Source organism: Microcaecilia unicolor, chromosome 3 (assembly GCF_901765095.1).
Source record: "Microcaecilia unicolor chromosome 3, aMicUni1.1, whole genome shotgun sequence".
NCBI classification, from domain to species: domain Eukaryota; kingdom Metazoa; phylum Chordata; class Amphibia; order Gymnophiona; family Siphonopidae; genus Microcaecilia; species Microcaecilia unicolor.
In genome coordinates this window covers 27,471,568-27,486,477 of record NC_044033.1, presented here as the reverse complement: position 1 = coordinate 27,486,477, position 14,910 = coordinate 27,471,568, and the positions used below count along the sequence as shown (strand labels likewise).

Sequence of the window (14,910 nt, the reverse complement as noted above, 5' to 3'; positions counted from 1 at the left end):
TTATGATAGAGTACATCCTTCCATTTTCAGGTAAATATTTCAGTTTTGTCCGTAAATTTCCTAGCCCAAGGAAACAGCATATACTGCTGAATGGTAGCTGCCTCCTTCAGGCCATGCACAACAGGAAAATATATCAGTCAAATTTTATCTCCTTGCACCTTACAGCAAATTTCATACTTTTGACTATTATGCTCTCCAGACTATCAAAATGACTCTGATGTTAGAAAATGCTATAGCGTTAACACTACCACGTGGCCTGAGAGCGGTCTATGAGTTGACAGACTTCCGCAAACGATTGAAGACCTATCTCTTCGAAAAAACATACCGCAAGGATCAAAACATATAAATCTCATATACATCACAACAATGCCTCAAGACATTACCTCACGTACTCCACTTCCCCGTACTCTCTCCCTTCCAACAATCTACCCATAGATAAAAACTGTTTACCCCATCGCTCTCTTGCTATTATTCGATCACCATAGCAATTCCCCAACGTCATATCCTATAGTTTCTACGCCCCAAAGGTGATTGATCTGACTCTATCTTCTTAACTTTTCACAATGTAACCCATAATCGTAATGTAACAAACTGTATTTCCATTATTTGCAATGTATTGTAAGCCACACTGAGCCCGCAAATATGTGGGAAAATGTGGGATACAAATGCAATTAAATAAATAAATAAATAAATAAAATAAGTCCTCTTGGTATTTCTGGCATGCAGCAGATCAAGAGAAAGCTGATAGAAGCAAATTATCTTGAGATAGCTGGAGAATGGACAGGATATAATGTGGACAAATAAATCTATACCAACAGTCAGGAAAATAATCCCAGCTATGTCTATTCACAAGCACAGGTAAGATATATAATACCTTCTCGTGTTTGGACCCAATGAGGAGGTAGGTGGGTCCTTGTTCTTTGGGCTGGACAGCAATGGTATAATGTGTTGATAATAAACTGCGGCTGCTGGCCTCGTAGTCTTCATCTGAATCGCACGACCTGTCTACTTCTTCAACTTTCGCTTCCCACAGCTTGATTTGACCTAGAGGAAACTGGGAAGTTAAGCATCAAATGTGACCGAACTGCCAACTTTTGTCCTCTATCCTTGGGTTAAACATCAGTACATTTACAGGACAGCTTGGAGAAAAAGAGTTATTTCTGCAATTGTGCCAGCAGGTATCACTATAGGAACACCGTCTATGGTGGAATAGCAGCCTAGTGGTTGGCGCAACAGGCTAAGAACCAAAAAAGCTAGCGTTCAAACTATGTTTCTCCCACTGAAAATCATTGAGCAGGTTACTTCACCTTCTGTTTCTGCAGGTACAACTACTGCCTTATTTATATACTGCTCCTCTCCATAGGGCCAAAGAGTGGTATATAAATAGATTATAAGCAGAATCCCCCTCATTCTGTAACTAATTTAAGTGCCATCAATGTGCTAAAATTATAGAATACTAGCAGTTATTATTATTACTATTATTAGCATTTGTATAGCGCTACCAGACGCACGCAGCGCTGAACACCTGACATAAAGAGAGACAGTCCCTGTTCAAAAGAGCTTACAATCTAAACAGTACAGACAGACGAGACAGTTAAGGGTGAGGGAAGTAAGGGTGAGAAGGAAGGAAGGGACAAGGGGGAGGGCAATTGAGTAGTGGCTAGGAGCTAAAAGCAATAGTGAAAAGGTGGGTTTTCAGCATAGATTTGAAAACAGGTAGAGATGAAGCTAGACGTATAGGTCCGGGAAGTCTATTCCAGACATAAGGTGCCGCGAGAGAAAAGCAACGAAGCCTGGAGTTAGCAGTGGAGGAGAAGGGAGACGACAAGAGAGATTTGTCCAGTGAGCTGAGTTCACGGGGAGGAATGTTATCCAGGTGAATGTACGTTTGCATGCCTATTACCCGAGTAATCAGTGAAATTCTATAATTTGGGCACACGATTTGCTTAGTGTGTAAATGCAAGGGGGCATACACAGGGTGAAGCATGGGCAGGGCCCAGGCCTGCTACTGACATGGTGTAAGTGGACGCACAGATGCAATGCAAGGATTCTGTATCTCTGCATTCAGATGCCATTATAGAATTAGCACTCAGGATACTGCATCTAGACACCTAAGTTCGGCCCCCCCATTACAGAATTGCCTCAGTATGCTTATAATGTAAGCCTACTTGGGAAGGGAAATAACTTGTGCACCTGTTTGTAACTCACGTATAACTCGACTTAGGCAAAAATGAGTAATGAAATCTAAAACCCAAATCCAGATCACCAGAGCAAAGACAATGCCATGTTACAATACAATAAGGATATTTTTAGGATAACGCCTTCTGCCGAGGGTATTATTACCCTCGCAAAATGAGTCTGGGATCATTGTTTTTAAATAAGGAGAAATTAAATCTTACCTACTAATTCTCTGGCCAGTAGGTGAAGCAGCAAAATACAGAAGTGTGCTCTGCCTAATTAGGACACTGTGCAGCTCCAACTCTTCATAACAAAGCAGTTGAACCCTTATAAAACTATAGAAATAAATTAACTTTCATTTCATAGAGAATTAAACACACACAATTTGCAGAATAAAAACATTGCAAGATTCAACAAGAAGAACAAGAACTTGAATTGTGAGGCAGACAAACTACACCATAGCAAAATTTTGTTTCTTAATAAGGACAGGAACCTGGACTAATCTGATGCGACTAAAGGAAAGAAAATTAGCAAGTAAGATGTACTTTCTCCTTTCTTACCATTCTCACCAGATCAGTCCAGAACAAGTGGTTGTGGGATATAACAAAGCATTATTTAAGCTGGGAGAGGTTTAGAGACAAACAAAATCTCAACAACCACTGTGCATCAACCAAAAAAGTTTAACAAAAACAATTTTAACTAACAACAAATTCAAGACAGTGGAACTATACTCCACAGAAACTTTTTAAAATGTTTCACTATGCAAATGGACAATGCTGGAGGAACTGTGGTATAGAGGGTGACATGTACCATATTTGGTGGGCTTGTCCCATTATTCAACCATATTGGCAGTCTGTTTTTCAGCTGGTACAACAGATTTTGGGTCTCTCCTATCTGTTGAAGGTGCAGCATTGTTTACTTCATGACAGGCCCATTGGGATTAAACCACCACAACATAAATTTGCAACTCATGTGTTTACTGCAGCTAGGTTGGTTCTGGTGGCTGCTTGGAAACAGCCAGCAGCGCCTGTGGTGGCAATGCTTTTACGCAAATTGAACTACATTTGTTTCATGTTGGAATTAATAGCTGTATAGAATGGATTATTGGTACCTTTTCAAAAAGTCTGGGCTAACTATCAGAAATGGAAGATACACAAAAGCGACTGTGCTAAACTATAGTACAAGATGGTTTGGACTTTTCATCATGCACTGATACCTCGGGGGGGGGGGGGGGGGGGGTATGTTTCTAGAGGGGAGGAAGTTGATTTTTTGTCTGTGGGTAGGAAGGGGTGGTTATTTACTTTCTGGTTTTGTGATACTGCTTTTAACTCCTAACCCTTATTCACTTGTTCAGAACCCTTAATTTTATCATCCTCACTTTAATATTCCCTTATCTCTTGTTTGTCTGACCTAATTAGATTGTAAGCTCTGTCGAGCAGGGACTGTCTCTTCATGTTCAAGTGTACAGCGCTGCGTATGTCTAGTAGCGCTTTAGAAATGATAAGTAGTAGTCATCTTTGGGATTCCAGAATCTTGTTACTCTTTGGGATTCCAAACAGAATCTTGCTACTCTTTGGGATTCCGGAATCTTGCTACCCTTTGTCCTTATCCCTTATTTGTCCTGTTTGCATGTCCTAATTAGATTGTAAGCTCTGTCGAGCAGGGACTGTCTCTTCATGTTCAAGTGTACAGCACTGCGTACATCTAGTAGCGCTATAGAAATGATAAGTAGTAGTAGTAGTGGTTGGTTTATCATATTTTGATCTGTCATCTTGATTGTACTTAGCTTGATCTGTTCAATAAAACATTCAAAACTTAAAAAAATTCAAGACAGTGGAAGGAAAAGCATCAGACTCCAGGCTGGAACTGCTTTTGTTCTCACACACCTACAAAAAGGGTAACCTCACAGGCATTAAAAAAACTCCCACTGAAAAGAATATTCTGTATAAATGCTTGTTTGTAATTTTATTTTGAAATTGAATAGAACATTTCTCACTTAAAGTAAAATTAAATACTTTCGATACTTTTTAAGGAGTCTCAGAAAAAATGTTTTGTGTAGAAAATATCTCAATAAATATTGAGTTAAATACTTTCAAAACTTATTCAGGGAATGTCATCTCCTTGAATTTAAATGTACAACAGAGCAAAGCTTAACAGGAACATGAATGTTGGGTCCCACCGACAGTGGCTAGTGTTTCCCCTAACCAAAAGGCTGATTCAGGGTATTAAGGCCATCAACTCTGCTCACCAGCTTCTACTCCTCAGGAGTTGTCAGTTAAAAATTGTGTTGGTTCATACACAGTGGTTGTTGAGATTTTGTTTGATTGTTGGTCTACAGTTTCATTTTTTTTCTTTGGAGACATTTAGAGACCCCTGCTGCAATCACAGAATCTCCAAAAGTAGCTTCTTCTCAAGCTGTGATATCCAAGCAGTAGTGTCTCAGAAAGGTATAGAAAGAAGACCATGTCGCCACTCTACAAAATATCCAACTCTTAGTTCTACTCAGGATGCAGCCACAACATGTTGGAATGCACCTTTAAGGATGAGGGAGGCTGCTCGCCCGCGAGTAAACAGGCCAGAGAAATCATTTCCTTTAGCCAAAAAGCTATCATTGCCTTAGAAACAGCTTCACCTTTCCTGGCCTTCCAAAACAGAAAAAATAACTTATCAGTTCTATGAAAATCATTAGTCTCTTCCAGGTATCTCATCAAAACTTTGCTCACATCCAGAAACCTCAATGGAGGAAACTGCACCATAATCTTCTTTGTGAAAAGGAAAAAGGAACCATGGTCTGATTTAAGTGAAAAGGCAAGATCACTTTCTGAAGAAAGAAAGGAACTATATGTGAATGGAAACTCCCTATTCCGTGAACTACAAAAAGATCTTTGAATGAAGAGTACGTTCAATTTTTAAAGTCAGCAAGCCAAAGTAACTGTCACTAGAAATACCGTTTTCAATGGAAGATCCTTAAGAGTGGTCCTTTTTAGTGGCTTGAAAGGAGACTTCCGGAGCAGCTTAAGGACCAGAATCAAGCTCCATTGTGGACATACAGAAATTATTGGTGACAAAGACGGTTAACTCCTTTGAAAAAATGTATTACATTAGGGTGAGTGGCTAAGGAAGTGTTCTCAAGATGGCCCCTAAAACAAGTTAATGCCACACCCTGAACCTTCAAGGAGCCTAAGGTGAGACCCTTCACAAGATCATTCTGTAGAAATCTCAGAATTTAAGGTAGACATACCTCTCTGGGATGTAGAGCTCTTTCTAAACAACAGCTTCCAAAGATTCTCTAAACTCTTGAACATGCTACCGATACAGAAAATTTTCTAGCCTGCAGCAGGGTGGTAATGACTACCTCTGAGTACCTCTTAAGTCTCAATTTTAACCTCTCAACAACCAGGCCATAAGACCAAAGGTGGAAGAACCCTTTACCAGAACTGTCCCCTCACACAGAAGACATCTGTTTGGAACTTAATCAGATCTGCATACCAAGGTCTTCTGGGGCAATCTGGAGCCATCAAATCCACACGACCTGGATGGGAAGCAATTCTTTGAATTAATGTGCTGATCAGGGAAGACATAGAGGAAAGACATAGAGGTGGCCTGTTCCTGACAGACACTGCACCAGGGTATTGATGACTTATGCCCCAAACTCTCAACATCAGCTGAAGTTCGCAACCTTGGTATTCAACCTGTTTGTCATCAGATCAAGAAGAGGGCAACTGCAATGTTTCATTTTCAGATCAAATGCTCTCACAGAAGAGTCCCCACTCCTCAGGATTCAGAGTGTTTGCTCAAATAGTCTGATTGAAGAACTAATTTCCCTAATATATGCTCCATTGAAACAGCCATCAGATGGTGCTCAGCTCAGCCAGAGAGGAGACAAGCCTCCAGGGCTAGTGGCACACTTCTCATGTCCCCTTGCCTGCTGACATAGGCTACAGCTGTTGAATTGTTGGAGAAAATCCAAACAGGTTTCCCTTGAACAGATGGGGAAACGCCAGCAGAGCCTTGTGACATGCTCTCAATTCCAAGTGGTTGATTAATCATGCTGCTTCTATAGGCAACCATTATCCCTGAGTCACCTGCTCGTGGCAATGGGCTCCCCTTGGCTGGCATCCATGGTGACTACTATCCACTTGGAGATTACTAATGGAATTCTCTTTCACAGGTTGCTGGGTTTTAGCTACTGCCGTGCTGGAGCATGCTTGTGGAGTCCACAGCAGATGACAATCATATTCCTAGGTTATAAGCAACCACTGACTGGGCAGAAATGACTGATGAGTTTCCTATGAGCTCTTGCCCAAGGCACCACTTCAAGGAGGCAGCCATGAGACCCTGTACCATCATGTAACACAGTAACATAATAGATGACGGCAGAAAAAGATAAACTCATATGTGCTACTTTTTGTGTATACCCTACCTTGATTTGTACCTGTCCTCTTCAGGGCACAGCACTATCCCCGCCTCCCAACCACCAGCTCTGGCACAGAGCGTATAAGTCTGCCCAGCATTTTCCCCGCCTCCCAACCACCAGCCCCGGCATAGAGCGTATAAGTCTGCCCAGCACTATCCCCGCCTCCCAACCACCAGCCCCGCCTCCCACCACTGGCTCTGCCACCCAATCTTGGCTAAGCTCCTGAGGATCCATTCCTTCTGAACAGGATTCCTTTATGTTTATCCCACGCATGTTTGAATTCCGTTACCGTTTTCATTTCCACCACCTCCCGCGGGAGGGCATTCCAAGCATCCACCACTCTCTCCGTGAAGAAATACTTCCTGACATTTTTCTTGAGTCTGCCCCCCCTTCAATCTCATTTCATGTCCTCTCATTCTACCGCCTTCCCCTCTCTGGAAAAGGTTGATTTGCGGATTAATCTTTCAAATATTTGAACGTCTGTATCATATCACCCCTGTGTCTCCTTTCCTCCAGGGTATACATGTTCAGGTCATCAAGTCTCTCCTCATAAGTCTTGTAACGCAAATGCCATACCATTCTTGTAGCTTTTCTTTGCACCGCTTCCATTTTTTAAACATCCTTCGCAAGATACGGCCTCCAAAACTGAACACAATACTCCAATACTTCGCCTTCAGGTCCTCAGATACTATCACCCCAAGATCCCTCTCCCCGCCTAACACATACGTCTCCTTTGGATTTCTACTCCCTAAATGCATCACTTTGCATTTCTTCGCATTGAATTTTAATTGCCAAACGTTAGACCATTCTTCTAGCTTCCGCAGATCTTTTTTCATGTTTTCCACTCCCTCCAGGGTGTCCACTCTGTTGCAAATCTTGGTGTCATCCGCAAAAAAGCAAACTTTACCTTCTAACCCTTCGGCAATGTCACTCCCAGGCTGTCAGAGAACGACTTATATTTTGCCAGTGTCGCTATGCTCATATTAGCCCTCTCCTCAAGTCACTTCACTGGCTCCCTATCCGTTTCCACATACAATTCAAACTCCTCTTATTGACCTATAAGTGCATTCACTCTGCAGCTCCTCAGTACCTCTCCACTCTCATCTCTCCCTACACTCCTTCCAGGGAACTCCATTCACTGGGTACATCTCTCTTATCTGCACCCTTCTCCTCTACTGCTAACTCCAGACTCCGTTCCTTTTATCTTGCTGCACCATATGCCTGGAATAAACTTCCTGAGCTGGTCCGTCAAGCTCCATCTCTGGCCGTCTTCAAATCTAGGCTAAAAGCCCACCTTTTTGATGCTGCTTTTCACTCCTAACCCTTACTCACTTGTTCTGCAATCCTTCTTATCTGTTCCCTTCTCCACTACTGCCAACTCCAGACTTCGCGCCTTCTGTCTCGCTGCACCCTACGCCTGGAATAAACTTCCTGAGCCCCTACGTCTTGCCCCATCCTTGGCCACCTTTAAATCTAGACTGAAAGCTCACCTCTTTAACATTGCTTTTGACTCGTAACCACTTGTAACCACTCGCCTCCACCTACCCTCCTCTCCTCCTTCCTGTACACTTTAATTGATTTGATTACTTTATTTTTTGTCTATTAGATTGTAATTTGGAAAGACCAAATAATAAAAAACAAAACAAACCAGAGATCAACACCCTAACCAATACCAAAAAGATAAGTACAAATAACAATTGCAATGGCCAGAACATCAAAAAAGATAGAATGCAAGACATTTACAGAGTGTACACCAATATCAACATTGATACATATGTACCCATTCCTATAGGTTACATACATGTAAGATCAGCGATTAACAAGTCAACCATAATTAGAGACTGGATTGAAACTGAACAATTACGTATACTATTCATAACAGAAGCATGGCTGCAAATGCAAGATGATCCAGTACTACCTGACTTATGCCCATCGGGATATAAAATAACAAACAAACATTAACAGAACTAAAAAGATAGGAGGCAGGGTCACCTTAATATATAAATCCTTCTTTACAGTAGAAACCATAGCTGAACATATATCCCCTGTGACTGAAATCATAGCATGCAAAATCACAGACTCAATATTAACTGATGAATTATGTGGTATACTTTTCTACTGTCTGCCTGGAAGTTGGTCCAGTATCCAAGATGACTTCATGGACTTCATATCAAACATTTGCATAAACTTCTCGAATGTCCTTCTTCTAGGTGATATCAATCTACACCTACAAAAGCAACATGATGCCAACACCAGGCTTCTAACAAACTTCTTGAACCAATGGAACTTCAAAATGGCACCAGCCACCTCATCTCATGTAAAAAATCATCAATTAGACATACTAGCTTATAGGTTCTTAGCCAATAGCAATCTTATAATAGAGAACCATAACTGGGCAGAGGTGCCATGGTCAGACCATAACAAACTCACCTTCACACTATAATGGAAAGAGAACGGCAAAAACAGAGATCCAAGGACACGACACAGGATCTCCTCTTTCTCCCCACCCCGCCATCCAACATCACTCCACTGTCTCTCCCTCTGCCCTGCAGCATCTCTTCTTTCTCTCTCCCCCACTCTTAGCCATCCAGGCTCTCTTCTCTCTCTCTTTCCCTACCCCCTATATCCAATGTTGCCCCTGTGCCTCTCTCTCACCCACCATCCAGCAATGCCCATCTCTCTCCCCCCACTATCCCGCTTTCTCCCTCTGTCACTTCCCCCCTCAATTGTGCTCTCTCTCTCTCTCCTTTTCCTCCCCACCTACTTACAAGCTCATAGACATCTCTACCGAGATATAATAAGAAAAACAAACTGGGAGCTTCCCCTCTCCACCTGCCTGACCTGCTGCCTCCCCAAATCAGTGGCGGCAAAGAAACAGAAACCGTGTGCAGGGCCATGGCGCTCTGTGGGCTGTTGTCGCCTCTGCCAGTCCCACCCCTTATGATGTAACTTCCTGTGTGGGGAGGACTGACATATCCTGCAGTGGCGTGCAGAGCTCTATGGCCCCGCACACAGTTTGTTTCTTCGCCACCACCGAATTGGGGAGACAGCAGGTCAGGCAGGTGGGGAGGGGAAGCTCGTTTGTTTTTGTTGCTGCCACTACAGATTGCAATACAGCATCCCAGCAGGTGCACAAGTGATCACAGGGAGAAAAGGTTGGGTTGGGCTTGGAAGGCTAAGCCGCTAAGCTTCCCCAAGCTTCTTATATGGGGTACCTATACATATACATTTCTATGGTATCAAACAAATGTATGAGTATAGCTTCTAACCTCCACCCCTTTTTAATGGGCCTAAATACACATGTGGACTTTCAGGCAACTGAAAATCAAGTAATACGATTCTGAGGATCTACCTGCATTTTTGCCTAATCTACACGTGTGGATCCCAAGTAAGCCTTTGAAAAATGTACCTATAAATGTCAATTGCCACTTCCTCAATTGAAGGAACTGCATACACATACCTTATCCTCGTGGCCGCGAAAATAATATAATGTTTTTCCAACCAGTGCACACCAGACTCTCTTGGAATACCCATGTTTCACCTGAAATGATATGCCAACAAAGTTATTATACACTACATTTAACAGGACCAGTGCAAGGGTATTAGATGGCAAAGGCCAGCTTTCAGCCTTACACGCTCTCTAATTTTCATACCTCTAGGCCCTCTCTTTCATAATTAAACTCAATCACGATTACCCCAACATCAGCCATCCCAGACAGTCCCGTAAAAAAAATGCACAGATGGAGATCACACTTTTAATTGTATGTACATACATAATTAGGAAACAAACGCCCAGTCCAATATAGATAAGCAGCAGACCAGAAAAGTTAGACAAAAAGTCAAAGGAAGTATGGTATAACACCTTTATTGATTAATAACCCTTAATGGTACACCTATATTACACCTTCCCTTTTTGACAATTTTGCAACCAATATGAGCACAAAATTGTAGATCGTCAAACCTGTGACTAGCTATAATACAAGTTCCAATTAAAGACTTATCAAGAATTTCCCTTTTTATACAGCTTTTATGTTCGAGTATCCTTGTTTTGAATCTCCTCTTGGTTTTGACTATATGGAGCAATATATAAGGATAAACAACACAATTATGTCCTATGTGTTACTGGATGGATAAAACACAGCCTACATAAGTACATAAGTAATGCCACACTGGGAAAAGACCAAAGTCCATCAAGCCCAGCATCCTGTCCCCGACAGCGGCCAATTCAGGTCAAGGGCACCTGGCAAGCTACCCAAACGTACAAACATTCTATACATCATTCTACAAGGCCACACAATTGCCACATGTGCAAATATCTACAGGTACTATGTCTACAGGGAGGGAGGCAACAAAAAGCATAGAACAAGGATAAGCAAGTCCAATCCTTGAGTGCCACAGGCAGGTCAGGTTTTCAGGATATCCACAATGAATCTGATTTAGATGTAGTGGTGTGTACAAATTTATCTCACGTATATTCACTATGGATATTCTGAAAACCTGACCTACCCTGTGGCACTCGAGTACTGGAGTTGCCTATCCTTGGCATAGTTTCAAGTTTAAAAAGACTTGATATACTGCCCATCAATTACCTGCAGATATTTGCATAAGCTTTTTCTATGGCTACTTATCTCTTTGAAAACAGCAAATAACGTGTGTTATTTGCCATGGATCCTATTATTTCTAATGGGGCCTCTTCATAATTACGCACTATATTTTTATTTATTTTTCTTACATTTGTACCCCGTGCTTTCCCATTCATAGCAGGCTCAATGCGGCTTACATATTATATACAGGTACTTATTTGTACCTGGGGCAATGGAGGGTTAAGTGACTTGCCCAGAGTCACAAGGAGCTGCCTGTGCCTGCAGTGGGAATCGAACCCAGTTCCCCAGGATCAAAGTCCACCACCCTAACCACTAGGCCACTCCTCCACTAGCAACATTCCATGTAGAAGCCTGCCCTTGCAGCGCGCAGGCTTCTGTTTCTGTGAGTCTGAAGTCCTCGTCAGACTCACAGAAACAGAAGCCTGTGCGGCTGCAAGGGCAGGCTTCTACATGGAATGTTGCTAGTGGAATAGCAACATTAACATTCCATGTAGAATCTCAAATAGTAGCAACAGAATCTCCAATAGAAGCAACATTCCATCTAGAATCTCCAATAGTAGCAACATTCCATGTAGAATCTGAAATAGGGAAAGGGAACTGGGACTTGATATGCTGCCTTTCTGTGGGGTTTACATAGTATATACAGGTATTTGTTTGTACCTGGGGCAATGGAGGGTTAAGTGACTTGCCCAGAGTCACAAGGAGCTGCCTGTGCCTGCAGTGGGATTCGAACCCAGTTCCCCAGGACCAAAGCCCACCACTAGGCCACTCCTCCACTCCACTGAAAATGCAATGTTCATACTCTATTTTCCTCCCCTGACCTAAACACACCCTTGGGAACACCTTCCTTCAATACGGCTCCCATTTTAACAAAACTGAGGGAGGAGAATTTTTGGACAGCTGATTAGCCTGAGAATAACAATTTTTACCCATATAAATCATTTTACAAGCTGCTCTCCCCATGAAGACCTTACGCCTTGTTAACAGGATAGCTGAAATGCATTCAAAGGTGTGCGAGTCCTTTATAAATGCCATAAATGGAAGGCGGAAACAATTTTTGAGTTTGAAATCTGCCATTTTGCAATTAGGGGGAACATTCTATTTGAGATTTCCCTGTAAATGTATAGTAACAAATAATGCAGTTAAATATGTATTCATGGAACCCTCTCATTTAACATCTTTTGTTGCCTCAAAAAGATCTTGAGGGGAGTCATTAGAATCATTTAATACCAGTTCCGTCTTAGATGCAAAGTTTGCTTTAAAAAAATGTTTTTTTGCCTTATATTCCTCTTTTTTTTTTTAAATTAATCCTGGAATCCAATAATGTGGACTTCAGTGTTAAGCTATATGTATTATTTAATATTTCTTTAATATTTTTGATTGCTATTGCACTTTCCTGAACAAATGTAAATCCTTGATATAATGATTTAAACTTATAAATAAAAATTAAAATAAAAAAGTTTGGGATAAGTAGCATTGAATCTAGCTACTTTTAGGGATCTTGCCGGGTACTTGCGACTTGAGTTGGCCACTGTTGGAGACAAGATACTAGGGCTAATGGATCTTCGGTCTGAACCTTTAAGGCAGTTCCTATGTTCTTGTGCGGAGGATGACTACATGAAGAGGAATTAACTTTGCTGGCAGTGACCTGTTATTTGTAATCCATTAAAACTGACTGTGCTCAAGACATAATAGTTAAACTATTAACATGTGAATGTTTCCATTACAATATCAAGATGGCAGGTGGCCTACACAACTAAACCAAAGTGACCTTTATTAAAACTACATTAACTTTTTTGGAGAAAAAAAAGAAAACCACATCAACTGAGTCTTTTAAGGAAATGGGAATGGAGACATAACCTTCTCACCGTGGCTCCTTGTGATCCTGGGCAAATTACTTAAATCTCCACTGCTCCTGGTACAAAAGGGCTGACTCCACCCCCAAAACGCCCTGTGATAATCACAGGACTGCCTACCCTAAGGAGGCTGCCAGAGGGCACTCTCCTGCAGAAAGTCAGGGAAAATGCTCATTCTGGTCACTAGAGGGAGCCAAGAGAGGTACGTCTCCATAATGACCTGGAGGGACAGCTAGGGGGCGCTCAGGGTATAGGACCGGCCCATTCCTGAAGAGCCCACCAAGGGGAGCCCTCAGAGTAGGTGAGGAACAAGTGGAGATAATTATGGGCCTAGACACTTTCTGGAATCAGGGGGAGAGGCCTAAAGAGCTGGGGAGGATTATTGGCCACCCTATAGACTCCTCTTTGAGAAAAGGAAGAGAAGAGGAGATGGGGGACCTGAAGCCAGTTGGAGGAGCCTGAAGCCTAATAGACGAGATAGGAACCTGGAAAAACTGAAGCCTGCTGGAGGAGGAGCACCTGGAAGATGGGAGAGAGAGAGAGAAGGAGACTCTAAAAGTGAGGAAGGTACTTACCAGGCTATGTTATTGATGGACTTGTGTATTATTTGAAATGGACTAACAGCCGTGGGGTGGAGAACAGGACTGTAAAGTTAAAGTGAGTGAAGAAAGTCCTGTCCAGGGGAGGAGGCTGTTTACACTGAGACCCAGTTCTCCCAAGTAAGTGGGCTCAGTGGAGAGGAACAAACTGAATAATAAGCTGAAAAGAAGTTATTACCTGTAAGACTGAAACAAGGGACTGACTGAGTGAATTTCCATTTGTTGACTGTCTAATTTGCATATTGGTGAAGGCTGGCGAATCAGAGTTATAGTCCCAGGAAAAGTGAAGTGGGTCACTGTCCGTGAACCAGAGGAGTGACTGGGGCACAGTGGACATAACAGGAAAGGATTTCCAGTAGAAGGAAGGCATGACAAAGCAATCACCCTGAGGAAGGAGTCCAGGATATTGAGGTTGGTGATTGCAAGTTACTGGGTGTGAAGACTGGCCAGAGTCCTGCTCAGGAGCATAAGGTCAGTGAGGCTGGGTGGAGAGCAGGAAGTGCACTGTGAAGAGCAGTGAACAGGAGTAACAGTGGAAGGCTCAATTGAATGGAATACTGTTTAAAGTTGAACCTTGCTAGTCTGGACTGATGGGGCTTCAAGAGGAATAACAATCTTAAGAAGTTAATAAAGCACTTTAGTGAATCACCAGTTTTGAGGTAATGTTTGCAGAACTTCAATCCTGAAAGCGGATGGGGTTCATTACGGAGAAGGAAGAGACTGTGAAGGTGCTGGTGTGATGCAGATGAAGCCAGAAAGGCCGACAGCCCCCAAAATAGCCAGTTTTCAGTTCAATGCTAGCTCGTTCTTTTCAGTGGCAAGAACTGGTTGTGCAGCTGAAAATGAGTGGTTAGCCCCGAACAGACAATTAACTGGTCAGTTATATTTCTTTGACTATCGACCCCTAGGAATGGACAAAGGGGCAAATAAATGACTGAGTAAAGATCAGAAAAGAGTATTCTCCGAGGAAAAGCAGGCCTTCTTATTCTCACATCTGGGTGACATCATCCAACGGAGCCCAGTGTGGATGCTGACTAGCGAGTAATGTAGAAGCTTTTAGCAGTGTCCCACTGCGCATGACCTAGTGCTTCCCCGCCCAACACATGAGTGCAGGTCCTCCAGTCATATTTTTTCCATGGAGCTGAGAATATAGTAAGATAGTAACATAGTAGATGACGGCAGAAAAAGACCTGCACGGTCCATCCAGTCTGCCCAACAAGACAACTCATGTGTGCTACTTTTTGTGTATACCCTAC

General features: G+C 42.4%; 1 protein-coding gene across 1 annotated transcript in view; it reads right to left on the bottom strand.

The window, feature by feature from the left end:
- PLEKHH2 (pleckstrin homology, MyTH4 and FERM domain containing H2) overlaps nucleotides 1-14,910 on the bottom strand; it is a 229,114-nt gene that overhangs the window by 58,908 nt on the left and 155,296 nt on the right. The window contains exons 16-17 of the mRNA XM_030195794.1: nucleotides 10,056-10,136; nucleotides 875-1,054 (exon numbers count right to left, since the gene is read on the bottom strand). Of these exons, the coding sequence (XP_030051654.1) occupies nucleotides 875-1,054; nucleotides 10,056-10,136 (261 nt within the window). The remainder of the gene's footprint in view (nucleotides 1-874; nucleotides 1,055-10,055; nucleotides 10,137-14,910) is intronic.